The sequence below is a fragment of the Calypte anna genome, chromosome 18, assembly GCF_003957555.1.
Source record: "Calypte anna isolate BGI_N300 chromosome 18, bCalAnn1_v1.p, whole genome shotgun sequence".
NCBI lineage: Eukaryota > Metazoa > Chordata > Aves > Apodiformes > Trochilidae > Calypte > Calypte anna.
The window spans coordinates 9,375,032-9,393,953 of NC_044263.1; the positions used below are offsets into that span (position 1 = coordinate 9,375,032).

Here is an 18,922-nt window from a genome sequence, read left to right on the forward strand (position 1 = left end):
GGATGTGAATTTTAAAGCAGAATTGTTTTCTTCTGGAATGTCTTTTATGGGTATTTCTGTTTCGGAATAAGAACTTTTTGTTGGTGAGCTTGTTTTTGGAATAGCAAGGTTGGGGTTTCTCAGGTATACACACACACTTCCCTCACTGAAGAATGTGAAATCCAGACCAAAACTAGATGTTTCAGCAGATTATTTTTTGGTCATAAAATTACTACCATGTTCGTTTTGGTTCATTTTAGTTTCAGCTCAGAGTGATTTTTAAAAAATAATTATTTCAGGAGTTTGCAGGAGAGGAACTGATTTGATTTTGCAATCCTTTCTTGAGAGGATAGCTTTATAGTTTTTGATATTTTTTTCTTAGTACTTGTCCAGAGATAAGCTGGGCTGTTTGGCATCAGAGACTGATCTGGGCTATTTGACAAGCAAATCAAATGATTTCTTTTCTCTTATATTTGCCAACAATTATAGCCTGCTCTTCCTGGTGGGACTTGGACACTGAATTTCCAGTCTTCTATCTTCTCACAATGTATTCCTACTTTCCTGGATAAAGATGTTCAGGTTTGGACCTGATGCTTTTTGACTAGATACTGGAATGCACTTCCAGTAGCCCAGAAAGACTTTTTGCTTTCCTGGGTTTAGTTCCATGGAAAAGTAACACAATAAAAATCCCATGATGCAGAATCTGACTTTAACCCCTTGCATGAAGACACTCAGTCAGCTCTTCTGTGAAACCCAGGTGATTTAGAGAATTTGTCCTTATTTCATTGTGGTTGACTAAAACTCTAGTCCCAAGTCCTCTGCTTCAGTCAGTCCTATTGAGTCAAAGTTTCCAGATCCCTGTGCTGGCACAGACAGAAAAAGGTATGAAAAGCTTCTCAGGGGGTGCTGGCACCCAGGGGAAATCAGGACACTGAGGGTTGATTGTTTCTTTTTCCCCATAGATGCTCAGAAAACTTCATATTGGACTAACACTTAGCAAACAAAGGTGACATTTGAGGTACATGGAAGACAAATCTGACAAGAGTGGCATTTTCCTGTCAATATTAAAAAGCTTGTGCAGGTTCAGTGCCAGGTAGAGGTAATACCCATTGCAGGAGCTGCAGGGGTTGGGCAGAAATGTTGAGCCCTTTGGGTGGGCACTGAGTTCCTGTTTTAATCAGCTTTTTATAGAAGGATGGTGCAGGTTTCATGCTGGCACCACTCGATTACTGCTTTGCCATCCAGAAGTGTTGCCAGATGTTGCTGGTGATGCTCCTGAGCAAGAAGTCACAGTTTGGTTGAAGGGGAAAAAGGGTGCTCCAGATTTGAGTGGAAAACATCAGTTTATTTCAGCATATTGAGATTGATACAGTGTTCAGGACAGGTTTTGTTTATATGTCATTAGATTTGTTCTTGTTATTGTTCTTTTATTTTAAGAATGGCCTTTTAAACCAGAGAGAATCGTGCTGTCTTGGCCTTATCTTTGACCTCCCCCTAGGAAAAAATTTTCTTGTTGCCAGAAGCCAGTACTCAAAAGATTGTTGTTTAATCCTCTAAAGCATTTGAAAGGATCACTGTCACAAAATAAATAAATTTAAGCAAGTGAATAGGTCATTATACCTTAAAAAGAGAGTGGTGGTGTTAATGCTGATTAGGTGTCTTAATTGGTTTCCAAGCTAAAATTAATAGTGTGTGGAATCCCTCTTAGTAACATGCCTCAGAACTATTTATTTTTCAACTCCTCTTTTAACTCCAGCTGAGATTGATGGGTGTGTTATCTTAGCATTTGGGAGATGCAAGCAGTATTGGAATGACAAACATTTCTTGACAGCTTTAGGAAGATGGATGGTGTGATGCCCCTGGAACAGGTTTGGCTGTTTGTGCTTTCTAATGGGTCATGGGGAGGCTCTGCCTTCACTTTCATCCTTAAGGAAGGGGAAGGGAAGGTGAGACCTAATCATTGGTTTGGGATGTCTTTGTCACTACTCACTTTGTAGGTTTGTCATCCAGCCCTTAGCAGAAGAGTGCAATGATGGCCATTCATGGTCCTACTTTGGGCATTATGCTATTAAAAATGAAACAAACAAACAAAAAAATAGATGGCTACTGAATTGTACCTGCCAGGCTGGGGTTAAGTGATTAAATATACCCTGGCTATCTGTTAGGATATTGTACCTCCTTGCCAGGTTTGGCAGATCTACACACTCTGCCTGTCTTTATGAAGAACTAACTCCCTGGGAGTAAAATCCTTAGGCTTGGCCAGAAACTTCCCATTGTTTTTTAAGCATCTCTTCTGTGAGAGGTTTAATTCAGAGAGAATGCCCTGAAAGTGTCCCAGATGTGGCCTGACACGTCATGTATGCAACTGCCTTTTCCTGGCTGTCTTTAACAAACCTTCTCTGTGCAGCCTGAGGACCCTTGGTTGAAACCCAGTGTTCCCAGAACTATTTTTGTAACTATTGCATTCCCCAGCAGAGATGTGCCTTTCCTTTGTGGTCTCTGAAAAAATTCCATTGAGTCTATTGGTAGCTTTCTGCTAAGTTATGTACAGATGGGAGAGAGGAGAGTGATTTCTCCTAACCTGTATTGCCAGGCTGTAAAAAGAAACAAACCCCATTGTCATACAAATGAAGTTACAATATTTAATATTATCATGCCTTTGATACCATCTCTGAACATTTGGAACTCTGGGGAATATTAGAAACCAGATTCCTTTTGGCACTGAGAGCACATGGTGGAGTGAAGCACTGAGGCTGTTCTCTTGCCAGTGAAGTGTAAATCATGAAATCCCCTGCAGAGATTTCTTGCTCTCTTTTCAGACAGCTGAACAACAGGAAAAAGTTGGGTTTCAGTTTTCTTGAGGATACTTGTAAACGCTCTCCTGTAAACACAGGAGAGTCCCTAAATGTGCCACGTGGAACTGGCATCTTCCTGGTGTCTGAAAGGATTAACCCTTGAGGGCTGAGTTTATCAATAGGAAGAGGTTTGAGCTGTGGGTGAGTTCTGCAGGAGTCAGGCAGTGTTACTGTGCTGCCCTTCTGAGCCAGGGCACTAAATGCTGCTGCCACTTCACAACCTGAATGAGAACGAGGGGTTTTTATTGTCTGTATTACACTGTTCCCAGATTTTATCATTTCATTCCTTGTGTTTTTTGGGTTTGTGTTTTGTGTTTGGTTTTTTGTTTGTTTTTTTTTTCTTTTACATATTTTGTCCAGAAGGAGCTGTAGATGTATTTTTTTTCTTCCCAAATACAGATGGACCAAAGCAAATTACTTTTCACAAGTGCCAATAACTTCAAGTAAAAGAGTTAATTTAATTCCAAAACTAAAAGATATTTTGCATAAGTAATTTATGTGGATGCAACTACATAAATAACCTTTTGCCAGCCCAAAGCAGACAAGCCTGCTGCTTTATGTATGGTGCTGCTTTTGTCTGTCTTGTAAGAGAAAAAGCATTGCTAACAGGATGTGTCAGCCAGGAGCAGGCAGTGAGCACACAAATGTGTGACACAGGAGAGCAGTTTCTGGATTAACGTTGGGGTGCCTGGCAGGAAGCACATTGCAGTGGATTAGTATTCTGATCATTTGAGTGACAAATTATAAAAAGCTGATTAAAATGACCTGAATCCTGGACACATGGGTTGGAGCCAGGAGCCGTGCGGAAGTGATTTGAATCTCACCTTCCCACTTCCTTGCTCTGAGAGCAGCAGCCAGACTGTGTGGTTTTACAGTCACAGCTGATGCTCAGTGACTCTGGTGAGGCCACAGCTTGAGTCCTGTGTCCAGTTCTGGGCCCCTCAGCTCAGGAAGGAGATTGAGGTCCTGGAGCAGGTCCAGAGAAGAGCAAGGAGGCTGTGAAGGGATTCAGCAGAATTCCTGTGAGGAAGGGCTGAGGGAGCTGGGGGTGTTGAGGCTGGAGAAGAGGAGGCTCAGGGGAGACCTCATCACTCTCTGCAACTCCCTGAAAGGAGGTTGGAGCCAGGGGGGGGTTGGGCTCTTTTCCCAGGCAACTCTCAGCAAGACAAGAGGGCAGGGTCTCAAGTTGTGCCAGGGGAGGTTTAGGTTGGAGATGAGAAAGAATTTCTTTCTGGAGAGGGTGATCAGGCATTGGAATGGGCTGCCCAGGGAAGTAGTGGATTCTCCGTGTCTGGACATCTTTCCAAAGAGCCTGGATGTGGCACTGAGTGCCATGGGCTGGGAACCACGGGGGGAGTGGATCAAGGGTTGGACTTGATGAGCTCTGAGGTCCCTTCCAACCCAGCCCATTCTATGATTCTATGACTGCCATGTTACCTGCCCCTTTTCCAACTGCCCTGGCTAAAGCCAGGGGCTCAGGATCCTTTTGTATTTACTAGAGAGAAATAAAGGCTTTGCATCTCAATCAGCCAGGCTGCTGCCTCTGTTTGCTCTCACTTGCCAGCTGGAGGAGATGCGAGGCTCCTGCTTGGCTCTGGTTCTCCTGCTTGAGTTAAGCACTTGAAATTGGGCAGCAGAAATACTTCCCCAAGAGTTCCTGAGTAACAACTTTATTCCACCACAGGAATTTGTGTAAGCCATCTTCAGTATCAGATTTTATCTGCACTATTGCTCAAAGCAGCTGCACTCTCGCCAGAGGACCTGGCCTTGTGTATTTTAGGACATATAGTAACTTAAACCAGATACTGACCTTGTGCAATTCCTATCTGCAGCAAAGAGGTTGTTATTTGAAGTTTTGTTTGTTTTTTAAATTATACGTTGCACCCATGGCACGCTGGCATCCTGACAAATGTGATTTTATTCAAAGGAATCTCTTCGAGAAAATGGTTTTGCAACACTACTTAGAATGTCTTCTGGTAGGCATTAAGGTGGTATTTTTCTTCAACTCTCACAATTGTTCCTAAAATATGTTGTAAAAAAAAACAACCAACAGTTTTGGAAGAGCAGAAAGTACTTATCTCTGGATCTGGCATCTACTTATTTGTCATTAAAAATCCTGCATGGTGAAGTGATCAGAGTTCAGTTGGTGAGGAGTGGATGGGTAGGTTAAGTTTTCCTTTATTATTCCAGGGCAAGAGAATGTGTAGAGCTGAATGTTGCTTCTTTGCCTGATCTCCATGATCCTGGGCAGAGAGAGAGAACACTTTAACCCCTAAATGAGAGCCACAGTGTTGTGTTGCTGCTTCTGTCCTGGGGTATGTGATGGAGCAGGTCAGTGGTGGGAGCTGAGCCCCTTCCCTCTCCTTTTTTTCAGGTCCAGGGTGACCTGATCCAGTGATACAGGTAAAAAAACCACAAAAACCCAAAACAAACAAACAAAAAACCAGAAAAGATAGGAAAATGAGATCATCCTGTGGCATCAGTTGGTTGGGTCAGCACAAAGGGATGGCACAAGGGTTCAGACCTGAAACATATTTTTTATTATTTTTAATTTTAAGATGAAAAGGAAGAGCCCAAAGATGACAAAGTCCATGTCCAAAAGAAAAGGAGGGGAAGGCACTCTGGACGTTGCTCCCTTTTGGTTCAGGGAGCCCAAGTGTGGTCTGGAAATGGGGCCAGAGGAAAGCTTGGAGTAAGGAGCTTTTGTTTGTGGATGCTAAATTGTGTGCTAAATAAAAAAAGACTTCATGATAAATATTTAATGTTATTAGAAGTCTTTTGGCAGCTGGCCAGAAACCAGTATTTCTTCCTGTGAAAGCTTCTCCAAGGTGGATACCATAGGGTGAGAGCCTGTCTGTGGTAACCAGCTTGCATTTCCCTTGAAGCTGTGGCTGACCTTGATGAGACCTTGGGAATTTGCTATTTAAGTGGCTCCCAATGTTGGCCATTTGCAAGGTTGAACAGCTTCTAAATTTTTATTATTATTTTGGTTTTGTGACAGTGTCTTTGCAAAGTATGATTTTAATGGAACCATCAGGTGGTCACACATATTTCCTCTTTACCAAAATAGGAATTTCATGGTTTTTTCTCCCATTTCAAGTCTTGGGCATCAGATGCATTGAAAAAATGAGATGAAACAAGGGGGGTTTTTTCCTTTCCTTTTTTTTTTTTTTTCCTTTTTCAATTCTTTAAATGCATTGGTTCATTGGTGCTTGAAAATTTGGTTCAAAGATGAAGAGAAGAAAATTGTTCGATGTGGGGTAAAATAGCTGAAGTAGTTGGACACAAATCCCCCATTATTTCCAAGTTATTAATACACTGAAGACCTCATGTAGTCCTTAATTACCTTTTCTTACTTCATTAATTCCTTGCTTTACTGCAGCGTGCTCAGCCACTCGTGTGCACACCCAGGAGCTTTCCTTCCACCTTTGCTGCTTGGGCCCAGATGAATGCCACCAGCCTGTCCCAACCTGCTGTGCCTCAGCAGTTCCAGCCAGCACGTTTCAGGACGTGTCCATCATCATCCTCACCTTGTCCCCAAGCCCTCAGTGACCCTGGTGGGACCCAGGGAGCAGCAGGCATCAGCTCCTCTGCTATTGGGACCACCTCATTCTGACACCCTCGAGTGCTGACAGGGTCAGACACTTTTCAAGCTGCTTGTCATGGTACTTCTGCTATCTCCAAAAGATATTGTTTGGTCTGAGTGCTGATGAAGAGCTTGCAGGAGTTTAAAGGCAATTTGTTTTGTTGGTCAGCCCTACTAAAAGGCTTTGGATGAGCTGAAAACAAACACAGAGCAGTGTGCCTGGGGCTCCGGGCACTGCTGCCACCTAAGTGCACTTCAGTGCAATGGAACAAAACCAAAAAACCCTAAAAATCTCAGTTTTGGCATAATGGATGTCTCTGAGAAGGCACAGGCTGGTAAGTGGTCAAGGAAATAGCAACATGTCATCTCTTGAGCTCTTAAGAGCAGAACCCAACAGCAGCTGTTACTTGGAAGGGACAAATCCCTGGGAATGGGAGCCTTGGGTCTTCTCCATCCTGACAATGTCTCTGAAGTGACAGGGCTCAGCACTTTGCTTGCAGTTTTGTCCCATTCTATCCCCTGTACATAGCAATGGGTTTCTAAGCACTGGCTAAGCAGAAGATTGGGTCTGCAGTGAAAGCTTTTTTAAAAAAAAATAAATTAAACCGTGGCTGCTGCTTTACCTAGGAGACCTTTCTTCAGGTCACTGGGCCATGGCAGTTTGGGTTTTAGGTGCCTTTCTCTATCTGCAGGTACTACTGTTCAGGCTTGCATCAATCTTCTTTTTAATGAGAATCTTCTTTAAAATGGAAAATATTAAAGCAGATCTATAACTACACTGGGAACTGCAGAGCCAGAGGGTTTTCAGATACTGCCTTAAAAAAAAAAGAAAAAAAGGCATTTCTAATCCTTAAAATATTTGCCTTGCTTTATTTTCATATCTTGAAGACAAACAGGTGCTGTGTGCCCTTTATGATTCTCAAATATACAATCTCCAAGCCAGCAATCTCTAAAGCCTTCCCTTGTTTGTACAATTAGGGTGGGATTTTCAGAATCACTCAGTGTTGGTCTGTCCCTGCTCTCATTGAAGTCAAACTGCTGCTGACTTCAGTGAGAACAGTGTTAGATCAGTGCATGAATGCTTTTCAAAATCCTCCCTTCACTTATTTTTTTTTCTCAGTCACATCTGTGTACAATTGAATAAAAAGACCTTTGTAATATACTTTAATTATTCTTTGTTGTTTTCATATAAAAGTGATTGAGAGGAAACCAGAAGAAAACCTTTAATAATAATCTTGACTTTGATCTTATTTACTGTAAATTACATGTTATGTTTTTCATCTCCTTTTATGTTATTGTATCCTACTTTATCACATTGTAAGATAAATCCCAAAAAGCAGGAGGAGTAGAAGTAATGAGGCAATATGGAGGGGAAGAGCACTCACTAGGCAGGGACTTGACTCTTCATGGCCTGGTGGGTTTCCAGTGCTAGTTATAGCAACTTCCCTTTGAGTTCTTGGGAAAATCAGGATACTTTATGTGAAAGGCTAATGCTAAAACCTCATGAATTTGGATGCTGCATGGCCAGCTGTGAGCAATTGTTTTCTGGATGTTACTTTCCCTCCAGTTATTGTCCAGGTATCTGGACTCCACCTGGCTTTGGTCCACCTGCTCCTCCCAAATTCATGTACCTTTTTGGTCCCAGTGTGTGTTTCAGTGGTATCTCTGTTCTGCTGCCAAGGAGCACGTGGAATCCTGCTCAGTTGCAGGGGTGCTTTTCAACAGGAAAACCTCTGAGCTGCCTCCAGTTAAATTGTCTTTTGACATCAGGGTTCAGCTTCCTCTTGAGGCTGATGGGCTTCTCAGGCCTGGTGTAAGGACATGTTTAGTGTTTGAGTGCAGTGTTATGTCACAGATTAGAGCTGGCCCTGGCCTGGGGCCAGCCTGGTGCTCTCTGTGCTCTGTGTACCCTCCTAAGTATGGGTGACCAGTTTGCTAAAGGATGTGACCTGTTGTTCCTCTCCATGCACTCTGTTTATCCTAAAGTGTCCCAAGGCAGCAGTTCCAATCTCTCCCACAGGAATGACAAAGGCAGCACATGCTCAGGGCTTTCCATCCCATCCCCATCCCCATCCCATCCCATCCATGAACTGCAGAGAGTCAGGCCTCTCTTTGAAAACTTCATAGATGGTGTCAGTGGTGGTACTGAAAGAGCAAGAAGGTCCCTAAAAGCATGGGATTCCCTCTAAAACGTTAGTCCTGGATGTGCCAGGGTAATGGTGTGATGCCATCTGTAAGGTGATGCTGTGGGAATCTTATTAATCTCTGTGTTCCCCAGGAGAGCTGAGTGATGAGCTGCCCTCTGTGCTAACTGCTGCTTCCAGGAGGTGGCTGGAAGAAATTAAACCACCTGTAATGTTTCACTTAAAAAACAAAGTGGAAACCAGTCAGAAACTGAAGGGAAAAAAACAACAACCTCAAGACATGAGTGTAAAGAGGTATAAGCAGTAGTGTGACAGCTAATCTAGGAATTGTTACATGTTTAAGATATAATTACTGTATATTAACTAGATGAGATCTACACAGAGTCTGATGAGCCTGCTGGAGAAATAAACCACAAAGTAGTAGCTGGCCTGATTTATTTGTTTCCATCATCATGTTTTAAATGTTCATGCATACTGATTAAAACTCAGGTTAGGGTTGTGAAAGCCATTGCCAAGTTTTGTCACTTAGGGATTTTAAGATGCTGTAGATTTAACCCTCTGCCTGTCCTTTGGAGGGCTGGCTTCCCAGATACCCAGGGCAGATAATGTTCTGCCTTGTCCAGCTGAACTGATGCATTCAGGCTTCCTGAGGAAAAAGCCTCTTGAGTGCTTCTGAAATATTTATTTATCCAAGATTCATCTTACTGAATTTACTCTTTGCTAAAACAGGCTGTACTGTGCTGGCCTGGCATGAGATAATGTCTTTGAGTTCACCCTTTCAGTCCTATGGAATGATACTTGAGATGCACATTTTTTTCTTTTTTTTTTTTTTTTTCTGAATATCAGGGGAAAATAATTTCAAGTGGAGAGAGAATTTTGCTGAACATCTGGGAGCAAAATGGAAAAAGTTTGATAAATGGCATCTTGCTGACATGTAATAGCAACTAGCTCAGTGAAGGAATCTGGGGCATTGCAAATAAAAGGATTTTTCTTAGCTGTGGTTCAGTTGGCTCTGGAGCTGCGTGCGTGCAGCTGACAGGAACAGATTATTCAGATTGGCAGATTTAAAAAAGCGAAAAAAAATTCAGACTTCAGTCATGGAGTAATCTTAATTTCAGGAGCAACCGTGTCTGTGTATAATAGAGATGGACATTTTGTGACTACTTAAATCAGCAGAGAAGTTTCTTGTTCTAATTTATATTCCATTCAGAGTAATAATTATTAAATAAATGGAAATCTTTCACACACTGATTATGGTTTCACCAGGTTATCCTAATATATAACTCAAATTCTGAAGTTTGGATGTTTTTAACAGTGTTTAGTGTCCAACTGCTCTTCATTTCACTCATTTTATGTTTGAGGCACACTGAGCTTAAAACCACATTATTTTGCTTTTCTCCATCACACACGGAGTGCATTTATCTGGCAGCATAAACACTCCCATGAACCAGAATCCCTTTGCATGCACAAGTTCAAACTGGAAGGAAGCTCACAGCAGCCAGACTGCTCAGATAGAAATAAAGGGAAATTTTTATTTTTAAAAAGAAAGCAAAACTGAGCGTAGCCCAAAATATTTTGGGGATAAAAAGCTTCAGCTCTGTAGAATTTTTCCTTTGCATTGCTCTACCAGGCTGCTACCAGCTGACATTTTTTTCTTCCTGTAAGGTAATTGTCTCTGAAATGTAACAGTGAAACAAACCATTAGCAAAAAGCTGAGCTGTCAGAAGCAATCACTGGGTTTGGATCCAGAGGGGGTGCTGAAGGTATTCCTGGGGGTTTCCTCTGGAGGTTCTTTGTGCAGTATCCACTCTTGCAGGGCCAGAGCAGGGGCTGAGCAGATCCAAGCCCTCCCTCTGGGTGCTGGGGCTTCTCACTGCCTCACCCCCTCCTCTCCTCTACCTGTGAGTGACTCTTGCTGCTGCAGATCAGGCATGGCAGAGGGTGAGAAATAACCTCTGAGCTGCCTGTCTGAAATGAGTGAGTTGCCTGGTGCTGCCCCAGGATGCTCTGGCAAAGTGGAAGATGGATAAACTCACCCTTTTCCTTCCCGAAGGCCCTTCTGCTTCATTTGAGGATCTTTTGGCCAAGCAGCCTGAGTTTGCTTCAGTAATCTGCCACCCCATTCAGTAGCAATGTCAATAATGTGCCACTGGTCAAAAGAAGATGGTTGTTAATTTTGTCTCCTGTTGTGTCTCTCCTATTCCATCAGCTCGCTGGAATAACCTAGATTTAATCGTGCAGTCATTTATCACAGAGACACCTTCCATCTGTCTGCACTTTGACTGTTCTGAGCTTCCTCTCAGCCTGATGCTTTGGAATGATGATTGTGTGTTATGCTGCTTTTCCTACATGCTCCCCATAGCTGGGATCCTACCCCAAAACCTCAGACATAACGTCAGGATAAAATATTCTTCCTAGAAATGCATGCTAATCTTTTTATAAATAAAGAAATGCTTATTCTTTTTATTAGTAGTTTGCAGACATGAAATTAAATGGTTTCACAATTTGCTATGCAAAGCAAATTTTGACCAAGTGCATTCAGCTTTTGCAGTATCATTCTTTATCAGGAGGATCCTACCAAATTCCTAGCAGGAAGATGGTGCTGCCTGAGTTTTCCCATAGGTGACGTTTAAAGTCAGATTTGGTGGTGACATTAAATAACACCACATGCTGTGTTCCTTCCCTGCTGCTCAAACTAGATGCTCAGTGCAGTTTTGGTAGCACTTTACAAGAGTTGATTGATTTTGGGGTGGGTTATGGGCTCTCAGAAGTTATATGTTAGTGAAAAAAAAAAAGAGTATTTGTCTTTTAAATACCAGAAGCTCAAGGTTTGCAAGGTGGTTGTATTAACATTCCACTGGAGGCAGAGCTGTGTGTATAATTATGTGTGTATAAAAGCTGTGTCAAACCTGTTGAGAACAGGACTCAGAATCCAACTCCACTTCAAATGATTAACTTTTGGGGACTTGCACAAACTATTTTTGTCCTCCAGGTGATTTTCTTTCTAAGGTGATGCCAAAAGCATTAATGCAAACTATCAAAGCTCAGAAAAAGGAGTTGGCCATTCTTGTTGTATCTCTGAACCTTCAGTAATAGAGATTAACACACCTGCAGATGCAGACAGGACATTCCATGCATGGCATGCTTTCCAGCATCCTTTCATTTTGATTCTTCCATTTTTTTTTTCTTTTTTATTACAGTTCTTTGAGGTTCCGTTTGACTCAAACATGAACAGGACAAAAAACAGACCACTGGTGCGAGGACAGATCAGGTAAGGCAGCACACACCTGCTCTGGGGAAGAAGAAATGAGGCTTCACTTTGCTTTTATCTGTCTCCAAGCTTCTCCCTCTCATCAGGTGACAAAAAAATAGCTGTTCCAGACAAAAGACTTAACAAAGAAATGTGCCTATCTGCTCTTCAGTATTTCCTCATCTCTGTAACTTTCCTGTGGGGAGTTTGGGTAATCAGCTGTCTTCTAAAAGACTGAATTTCTCAGGACAGCAGAATTTCTCCTCCTGTTGTGCATTTCTCCACATGGGACAACCACATGCACAGCATGTTAGCATTTGGTTACATCCCATGGAACTTTTGCAGTAGTTTGTAACATCAGTTCTTCAGATTTTCACAAAACAAAAGACTGTAAATTATTTTTAGTAGCCATATTTATCTGTTAGATCATTTGAGTCTCCTGGCAGGGATATTGGCAAATGATTTTTCTAGTGGTGTTGTTAGGCACTATGTTGTCTTTGCCTTTTCTAAATGTTTAGGATAAAGATGAGGGGAAAACTAAATATGGTGAAAATAAAGTAAAAATTTATTGTAGTTTAGTTTCTATTTATCCTGTGTAAATCCCTCACCAACACCAACAAGAGTGCCCTGCATTAGCAAGGGGATTCCCTTAGGAAAAACTCCTTCATTCAGTCTGCTTTCTGGACTGTGTATCAGTTCAGTTTCTCACAGGCTGCTTTCCAGCTAAAAAAGCAAAGTGAAAAAGAACATCAACAAGAAACTGTAACTTATTTGCAAACTAAAACTGAAGGCCCAATTCATAAATGATTCAACAAACAATTTTAAGTATTGCATTTCCATGATTTGTGCCAAGGATTATTTATAACAAAATTATGTTTTCCCTCTAGGCTTCTGTGAACAGTTGGTCCTATTTATTTCTGTATTTTATCCATCACCTTTGGAGGACAGAAAAAAACGTGATGGATGAAATTACAGTAAAATTGAGACAAAATACTAAAGTGAACCTTGGAGGTAAATTCACTCACTGAAAGTAGTTAGAGTGCTTCAGTAAACTTGTTCTGATTTGTTGTCGATGATGGTGCTTATTACAGATTCCTGAGTTGAGTTAATTTTATTTAAAAACATATTTTAGGGACCAATGCAGTGAGGACCTCTGATGTACATACACTAAGTCAGCCTTAATGGGCAGTTCAGGAGAGCTGCACTTCTGCTATGCTTCCATGTGGTCCTTTAGCCCTGAAAGCAGGAACACTTTTTAAGGAAAAAAGATGATGAGGAGGATTTGTGTTATTTTTTTATCATACTCTACCAGCATGGCTTGGAGTCACCAGCCCTGGAGGTATTTAAACAGCATGTGGACCTGGACATAACTTAGTGGTGAACTTACAGTGCTGGTCAAAGGTTGGACTGGATGGTCTTGAAGGTCTCTTCCAACCGAAGACATTCTGTGATTCTGTTTCAGGAGCCAAAGTATAGTTGGGAAACCTCCTGTCAACTTTTCTTTGAGAGAAAGGAATTTGTTTTCTAAGTTTCCAGTGTCCTTAAATGAACTCCACTCTCATCCCAATGCACCGCAGATTGGCAAAACCATATTTAATGGATTCTCTTACTCCCTCCCCTTCATATTTGCTTTCACCACAAAATGGTAATGTTGGGAATTTCGTGTAATCACTCATCAATCTATCTACCTGACTGTCAACAGCTAATTTAAAGTTCTTTAAAAGTGTCACTTACCTTGAATAATGCTGCTCTGGTTCCCTGCAGACTGTTGAACACGCAGACCTCGACTGGGTTGTTTCTTCTGCGGTGTGCCAGAGGAGAATAATCCAGTGCAAATGATCTAACCTTGTTATATTTTGCCACATATTCCCTTGTGCTCTTTGAACTCTTTCCTTCCTGGCTGATTAAATAAAACCCTTAAATGGTTGTGCTAAACCTAGTCAGAAACAGACGCGAGAGATGGATAAATTGTGTGTCAGAGACTGGTGTCTTGGCTCTGGGAAGGAATCCAGGGAGCTTGGGTTATGTACAAAGCTCTTGCCCAGAATTTGCCTGACACTTGAGTTTGAACATTTTCTTCTTGTTAGCTGCTTCGTATCATGAAATGTTTGGTGGTGTTTTAATTCTGCTGTTACATCATCTGTGATGATCAGTGCCAAGGAGGCATCATTTACAATCCACCTTCATTTGCACTGTTTGTAAATGTGTTGTGAGATTCTCTTCTCCTTTCTCCTTTTCCTTTTTGGTGTAGTCCTTGTTACAGAACTGGTCAGTATGTGGAGCAGAGTCATACCAGATTTTGCATAGTCCAGTCCTGAATCTGAGATCCCTTTTGAGAAGTGAGAAGGTTGCTAACTCTCCATATGTTGGCTCACTGCACCGCCTTGGAAAGGCTTTTGATGGTGGCTTTGATTTGAACTTTTGCCCACTGAAACCAGTGACATTTTTTGTAGAGGTTGTGGTGTCCTGAAGACAATCCTTAGGTGCTTTGAATTTTGGCCAGAGTCAAACTGGCAACTCCCAGTGAGAGGTTCTTGGTGTCTCTGAGTCACCCAGAGCCTGGCTGGGCTGGTGTCTCTAGATTAGATGAGATGATTTGCAGAGATGGCTCAGTAAGAAATGTTATTCCTGTGGGTTTTACTTTGTGGCCTCCATTTGCAGGTTCAGCCCCAAGTTTAGTTAGGTTTAAGATCAGCTGTCACTTCTAACCAACCTTGCTTCCAACATCTCTCCCTTTCCTTTCATCCTGAAGTCTTTACTTTGAAAAAAATAATCTTGGCAATAGTGTGTGCTCATTTCCCTCCATGTGTGTTGAGGCACTTCCCAAGTCTCCACTTTTGAGCCTTTTCTGCAAGTTACCATGGACTTGCAGTTTCCTTTGGCATCTCTGAGGAACCTCAGTAGCTTTTGAGGAAAAGCTTCAGGTCTGGGGCTGCACCATGGAGTGGGAATGTCACCTGAGATCTGAGAATGAGATCTGGCAGGGAACAGAGGGCACTTCCTGCTGACACTCAAGAAGTGTTTCAGTTGGGTTGCTTCAGACCATTGCTCCAGGCAGAACCCTGTGAGCCAGGAGCCAGTTCTCCAGAGAGCTCTGGAAGGATGGGATTTAGGAAGGCAGTTGTCCTCCATCCTTTGTGAAGTGCTGTTTGTGTTGCACCAGCTTGTGGCCGACATAGCTATCTAGAGGCTCAGTGTGCCTCTGCTCTATCTGTTTTATATCATTTGGCCTGGACCATACAGGCAGCCCTATAGAAGGGCTCTGCAGAGCTGGGGTGTGCTGTACACAGGACAAGAGTTCATTTACCTTGTTTGCCAACCCCAAACCTCTCGCTGATGCCCCCAGGGAATCTTCTGAGGCTGTTGCTAGCTTTGTGACAAACAGCACCTGATAGTTCATTGACTGCTTGCTTTACAATGTCCTATTTAATTTGTAAGCCTTGGAAAAAACGTTCCCTTTGAGCAATGAGACGTAACCATCCTGATTCTCTATTCAGAGAGTAATCAGAGACATCCTGTTGCAAAAATAACAAGAGTTAGACCCAAACACAGCATGCCACTAAACGCCATCCATCATTCCAGCCTGCCCACATGTCCTCCTCCCTCCTCTGACCCTTGTTTGGAAATGCAAACAGCTTGAGATGTTCTTCAGACTTTGGCTGCAGTGATAAACTCACTGAGCATATTTGCATTTTGCATTCTAACAGCAGCTGATGTTATTTTTCCTGCCATGGATTTTTTTATGTCGTTGCTGAAGAAAAATTTAATGTGCTCTCACACCCTTCGGTTTGACTGAAATGGCAGCAGCTTTTCCTGGTTTCCTGTTGGGTATGATTTATTCCCTTGCATTTTAAGGTAATGGGTTTAATTTTCCTGCAGATTAATTTGAATAAATCTCTAATATTAACTGCAGTAGATGAGTGAGCTTAGCTTTGAGGATGACAAGTGTCCTGTTCCATTATATTGTATGAAGTGACAGTTTTGATTGCCCTTCTAACACAGAACTGCACACCCTCCTGTTAAAAAGCAGCTGGTTTTATGAACTTCCAGTACTGCTGGGTGGATCTGCTGTGCTAGGCACTGATCAGAAACTTGTACAGAATAGTTTTTCATCTTAAAAAAAAAAAAAAGTCATCCAACAGTATTCTGTAAATAACCAGTTCATGACCAGGGAGACATCTTTCAGTTCTGTTCCCACAGTGTTTTGTAACTTGCAACTGTTTTCTGTACCAAGTCCTTTGGGTTTGGTCTTAGCAGAGGCTGCAGGGACTGGGCTGGGATTTCTTCCTCACTTCACCTCCAGGTAAATGTCCTCCAGGTGATGTCCAGGCAGCAGAGGATGGCTCAGCCTTGAAGGGACCTCAGGAGAGCTGTAGAACAACCTCCTGCTCACAACATTGTCAGCCCAGAGGTCTGGCCACGTTGCTCCAGGCTTTATCCAGTCTTAGAATCATAGAATGGGCTGGGTTGGAAGGGACCTCAGAGATCATCAAGTCCAACCCTTGATCCACTACTGCTGCAGTTCCCAGCCCATGGGACTCAGTGCCACATCCAGTCTCTTTTGAAATATCTCCAGACATGGAGAATCCACTACTTCCCTGGGCAGCCCATTCCAATGCCTGATCACCCTCTCCAGAAAGAAATTCTTTCTAATATCCAACCTAAACCTCCCCTGGCACAACTTGAGACCCTGCCCTCTTGTCTTGCTGAGAGTTGCCTGGGAAAAGAGACCAACCCCCCCCCTGGCTCCAACCTCCTTAAAACCTTCAATATGGGAGTAAGAGGCTGGCACTTAATAAGATTCTCCTTAAGGAGAATACTTACACTCTCAAAGTTGCTTTTCCTTGCACATTTAAGAAGTCACAATGCAGATAATGCCTTGGATGCTTTGAAAGAAATAAACCTTCTTGTTATTTGGTGAATCCATTTTCCTCCTCACTTACTAATAACCTCCTCACTTAGTAATGAACAAGGAGCTGTGTTCTGTATGAGCTTCCTTCTCCTTATGGCCACAGTTGATGATTATTGCAATTAATGGAACAGTAACACTTCTGCTTGTTGACATTTCCAAGTGGAGTGTTGCCTGTGGTTACTTTAAACTGTAAGGCAGACTTTGAAGAATCAGAGCAAAACGAGCTCCCAAGCCAGGAGTGTTTCTCACTGAGGGCTTGCATTTCTGACTGGTAGTTAGAATTTCAAATATCTAAATTGGACATCCATAAACTGGTAAAAAAAGGCAAACGTGTCAAACTCTCCCTCTTTATTCTAAAGCACATTCTGACTCAGAACCAGCTCTGTGTAAAGCTGAGTTTCCCACTCCAGTGCCTGTAGCAGCCTTGCTATGCCACATGTAACACCACCAGTCCATGCTGAAAAAATGTGTGTGCAATTAAAAAAAAACCCACCTCCTGTAATCACTGTTGATAACTCAGTGTAATTAGCTCAATTCTTTGCTTGCTAACACTAATGTAAATCAGGAATGTTCCTACTGATGTTAGTGGAGCTCCACTGATGTAAGTGAGAGGAAATCCATGTCCTCAGCTTATGCTGAAACCTGCATTAAGCATTTAGCCAGCCCTGCTTTAAGCCCAGCAGTTGAAAACCTCCCCAAGGGTTTCAGTCTGACTTCAGTTCCCATTTAAAGCTCAGCCTCTCCTTAGCTGCCTGCTCTGCTCCCTTGGGTGGTCATTTCAGACAGGTTTCGTTCTACTTAAGTTAAAACAAATAAAACAAAAACTCCATAAATCTACAGTTCTTCAAGAATAATCATTTCTCAGAGATCAGATGCTCGCTCCCTGCAGGGAAACATTCCAATATTTTGTTTAGAAAATACCTCATTTGAAAGGGACTGCCCTGAGATCTTTTTGCATGATAAAAATGTTTCTTTTTTCAGTGGGAGGCTTTCCTCTTGTTTAAACAGGGCACAATTCAAAGCAGACACCACCATGGCAGCCTTTTCAAGCATTTTTTATCCTGCTTGTATTCAGGTTTATTATTTGAAAACAAGTAAATGCATTCCTTCCCCACCACCACCCTTCTGGCTTCCCCTTTTTTTTATTTTTCTACCTAGTGTTTTTCAGAAGCTGTCATTGACTGTGTTTGGTAAACACGAAATTAAAAAGGCAGCTTTATATTTTTGACATGTAAACTGCTTGTAAAAATGTAGTCCTTGCCTTTTGAACAGCAGGGTGGGGATTTTTTGGGTTGTTGTTGGTTTTGGTGTTTTGTTTTTTTTTCTTTTCTGACACGGCCACGTCATGGAGAGGTGGGAGGGAAGAAACCTTGAGGCTAAAACATAGTTTAATGGGACTAAAACCCACATCAAAGGATGGACTAATGGAATGATATAATGCTTACTGTGTCACTTTCCCAAGGGGGATATGGATGACAGTACTTATATTTCAATTATCTATTCACTGCCTGCATAGGATGTTGATTAAATGGTTCTAAGGTATTAGAGACCTTTTGTAGAACTCAGAGAAAAATGGGTGATACTGCACATTATCCTCAGATCAAAATGTGTATTAGCAGGAAATTATATAGCTCTAACTACTCATATATTTTGTTTCTTAGGGCAATAAAGAGGCTTGTTTTAATAACTAACATTACATTCAGATTCGTTTCAGTTGAATGAAGGAACTGCTGGCTCACCAGTGCCTTCAGCTCTGCCTGCACCTCCCTCAGTCCCAGTCAGTGGGGACATTCCTTTGCAGGCAGCTCACTCTGGTGACTCTAAATCCAGGGGAAACACTTGACCCCTCAGGCCTTGCAGCTTTTCAGCCCATCCGAGGACCTTTCCTGCCAGATTATTTATCTGAACCTTTAATTGCGTGTGGGACAGCTGATAAATCAGGAGTACATTGTGCATCACCCCACGTTAGGAAGCATCCCAGATGCTCATGTATAAACCAGGAGTCACGGTGCATTTGGCTAAATAGCTGCTCCATCTGCTTGTGGGGAACACTGAGGAGAAGTGATCCAGGCTCCTAATGGAGTTGTCTTATCCTCTCATGTCAGCTCCTCGCCAGGGGGTAGAGCCCCACAAGCTGGAGGGAACCAAACTATTGTGCACTAATCCTTCCATCTCTGTGTCCCATATGAAGGGGCC

General features: G+C 42.3%; 1 protein-coding gene across 1 annotated transcript in view; it reads left to right on the top strand.

Moving 5' to 3' along the window:
* Nucleotides 1-18,922, top strand: part of LOC103533898 (protoheme IX farnesyltransferase, mitochondrial) — a 98,793-nt gene that overhangs the window by 54,095 nt on the left and 25,776 nt on the right. The window contains exon 5 of the mRNA XM_030461689.1: nt 11,765-11,835. Coding sequence (XP_030317549.1) covers nt 11,765-11,835 — 71 coding nt within the window. The remainder of the gene's footprint in view (nt 1-11,764; nt 11,836-18,922) is intronic.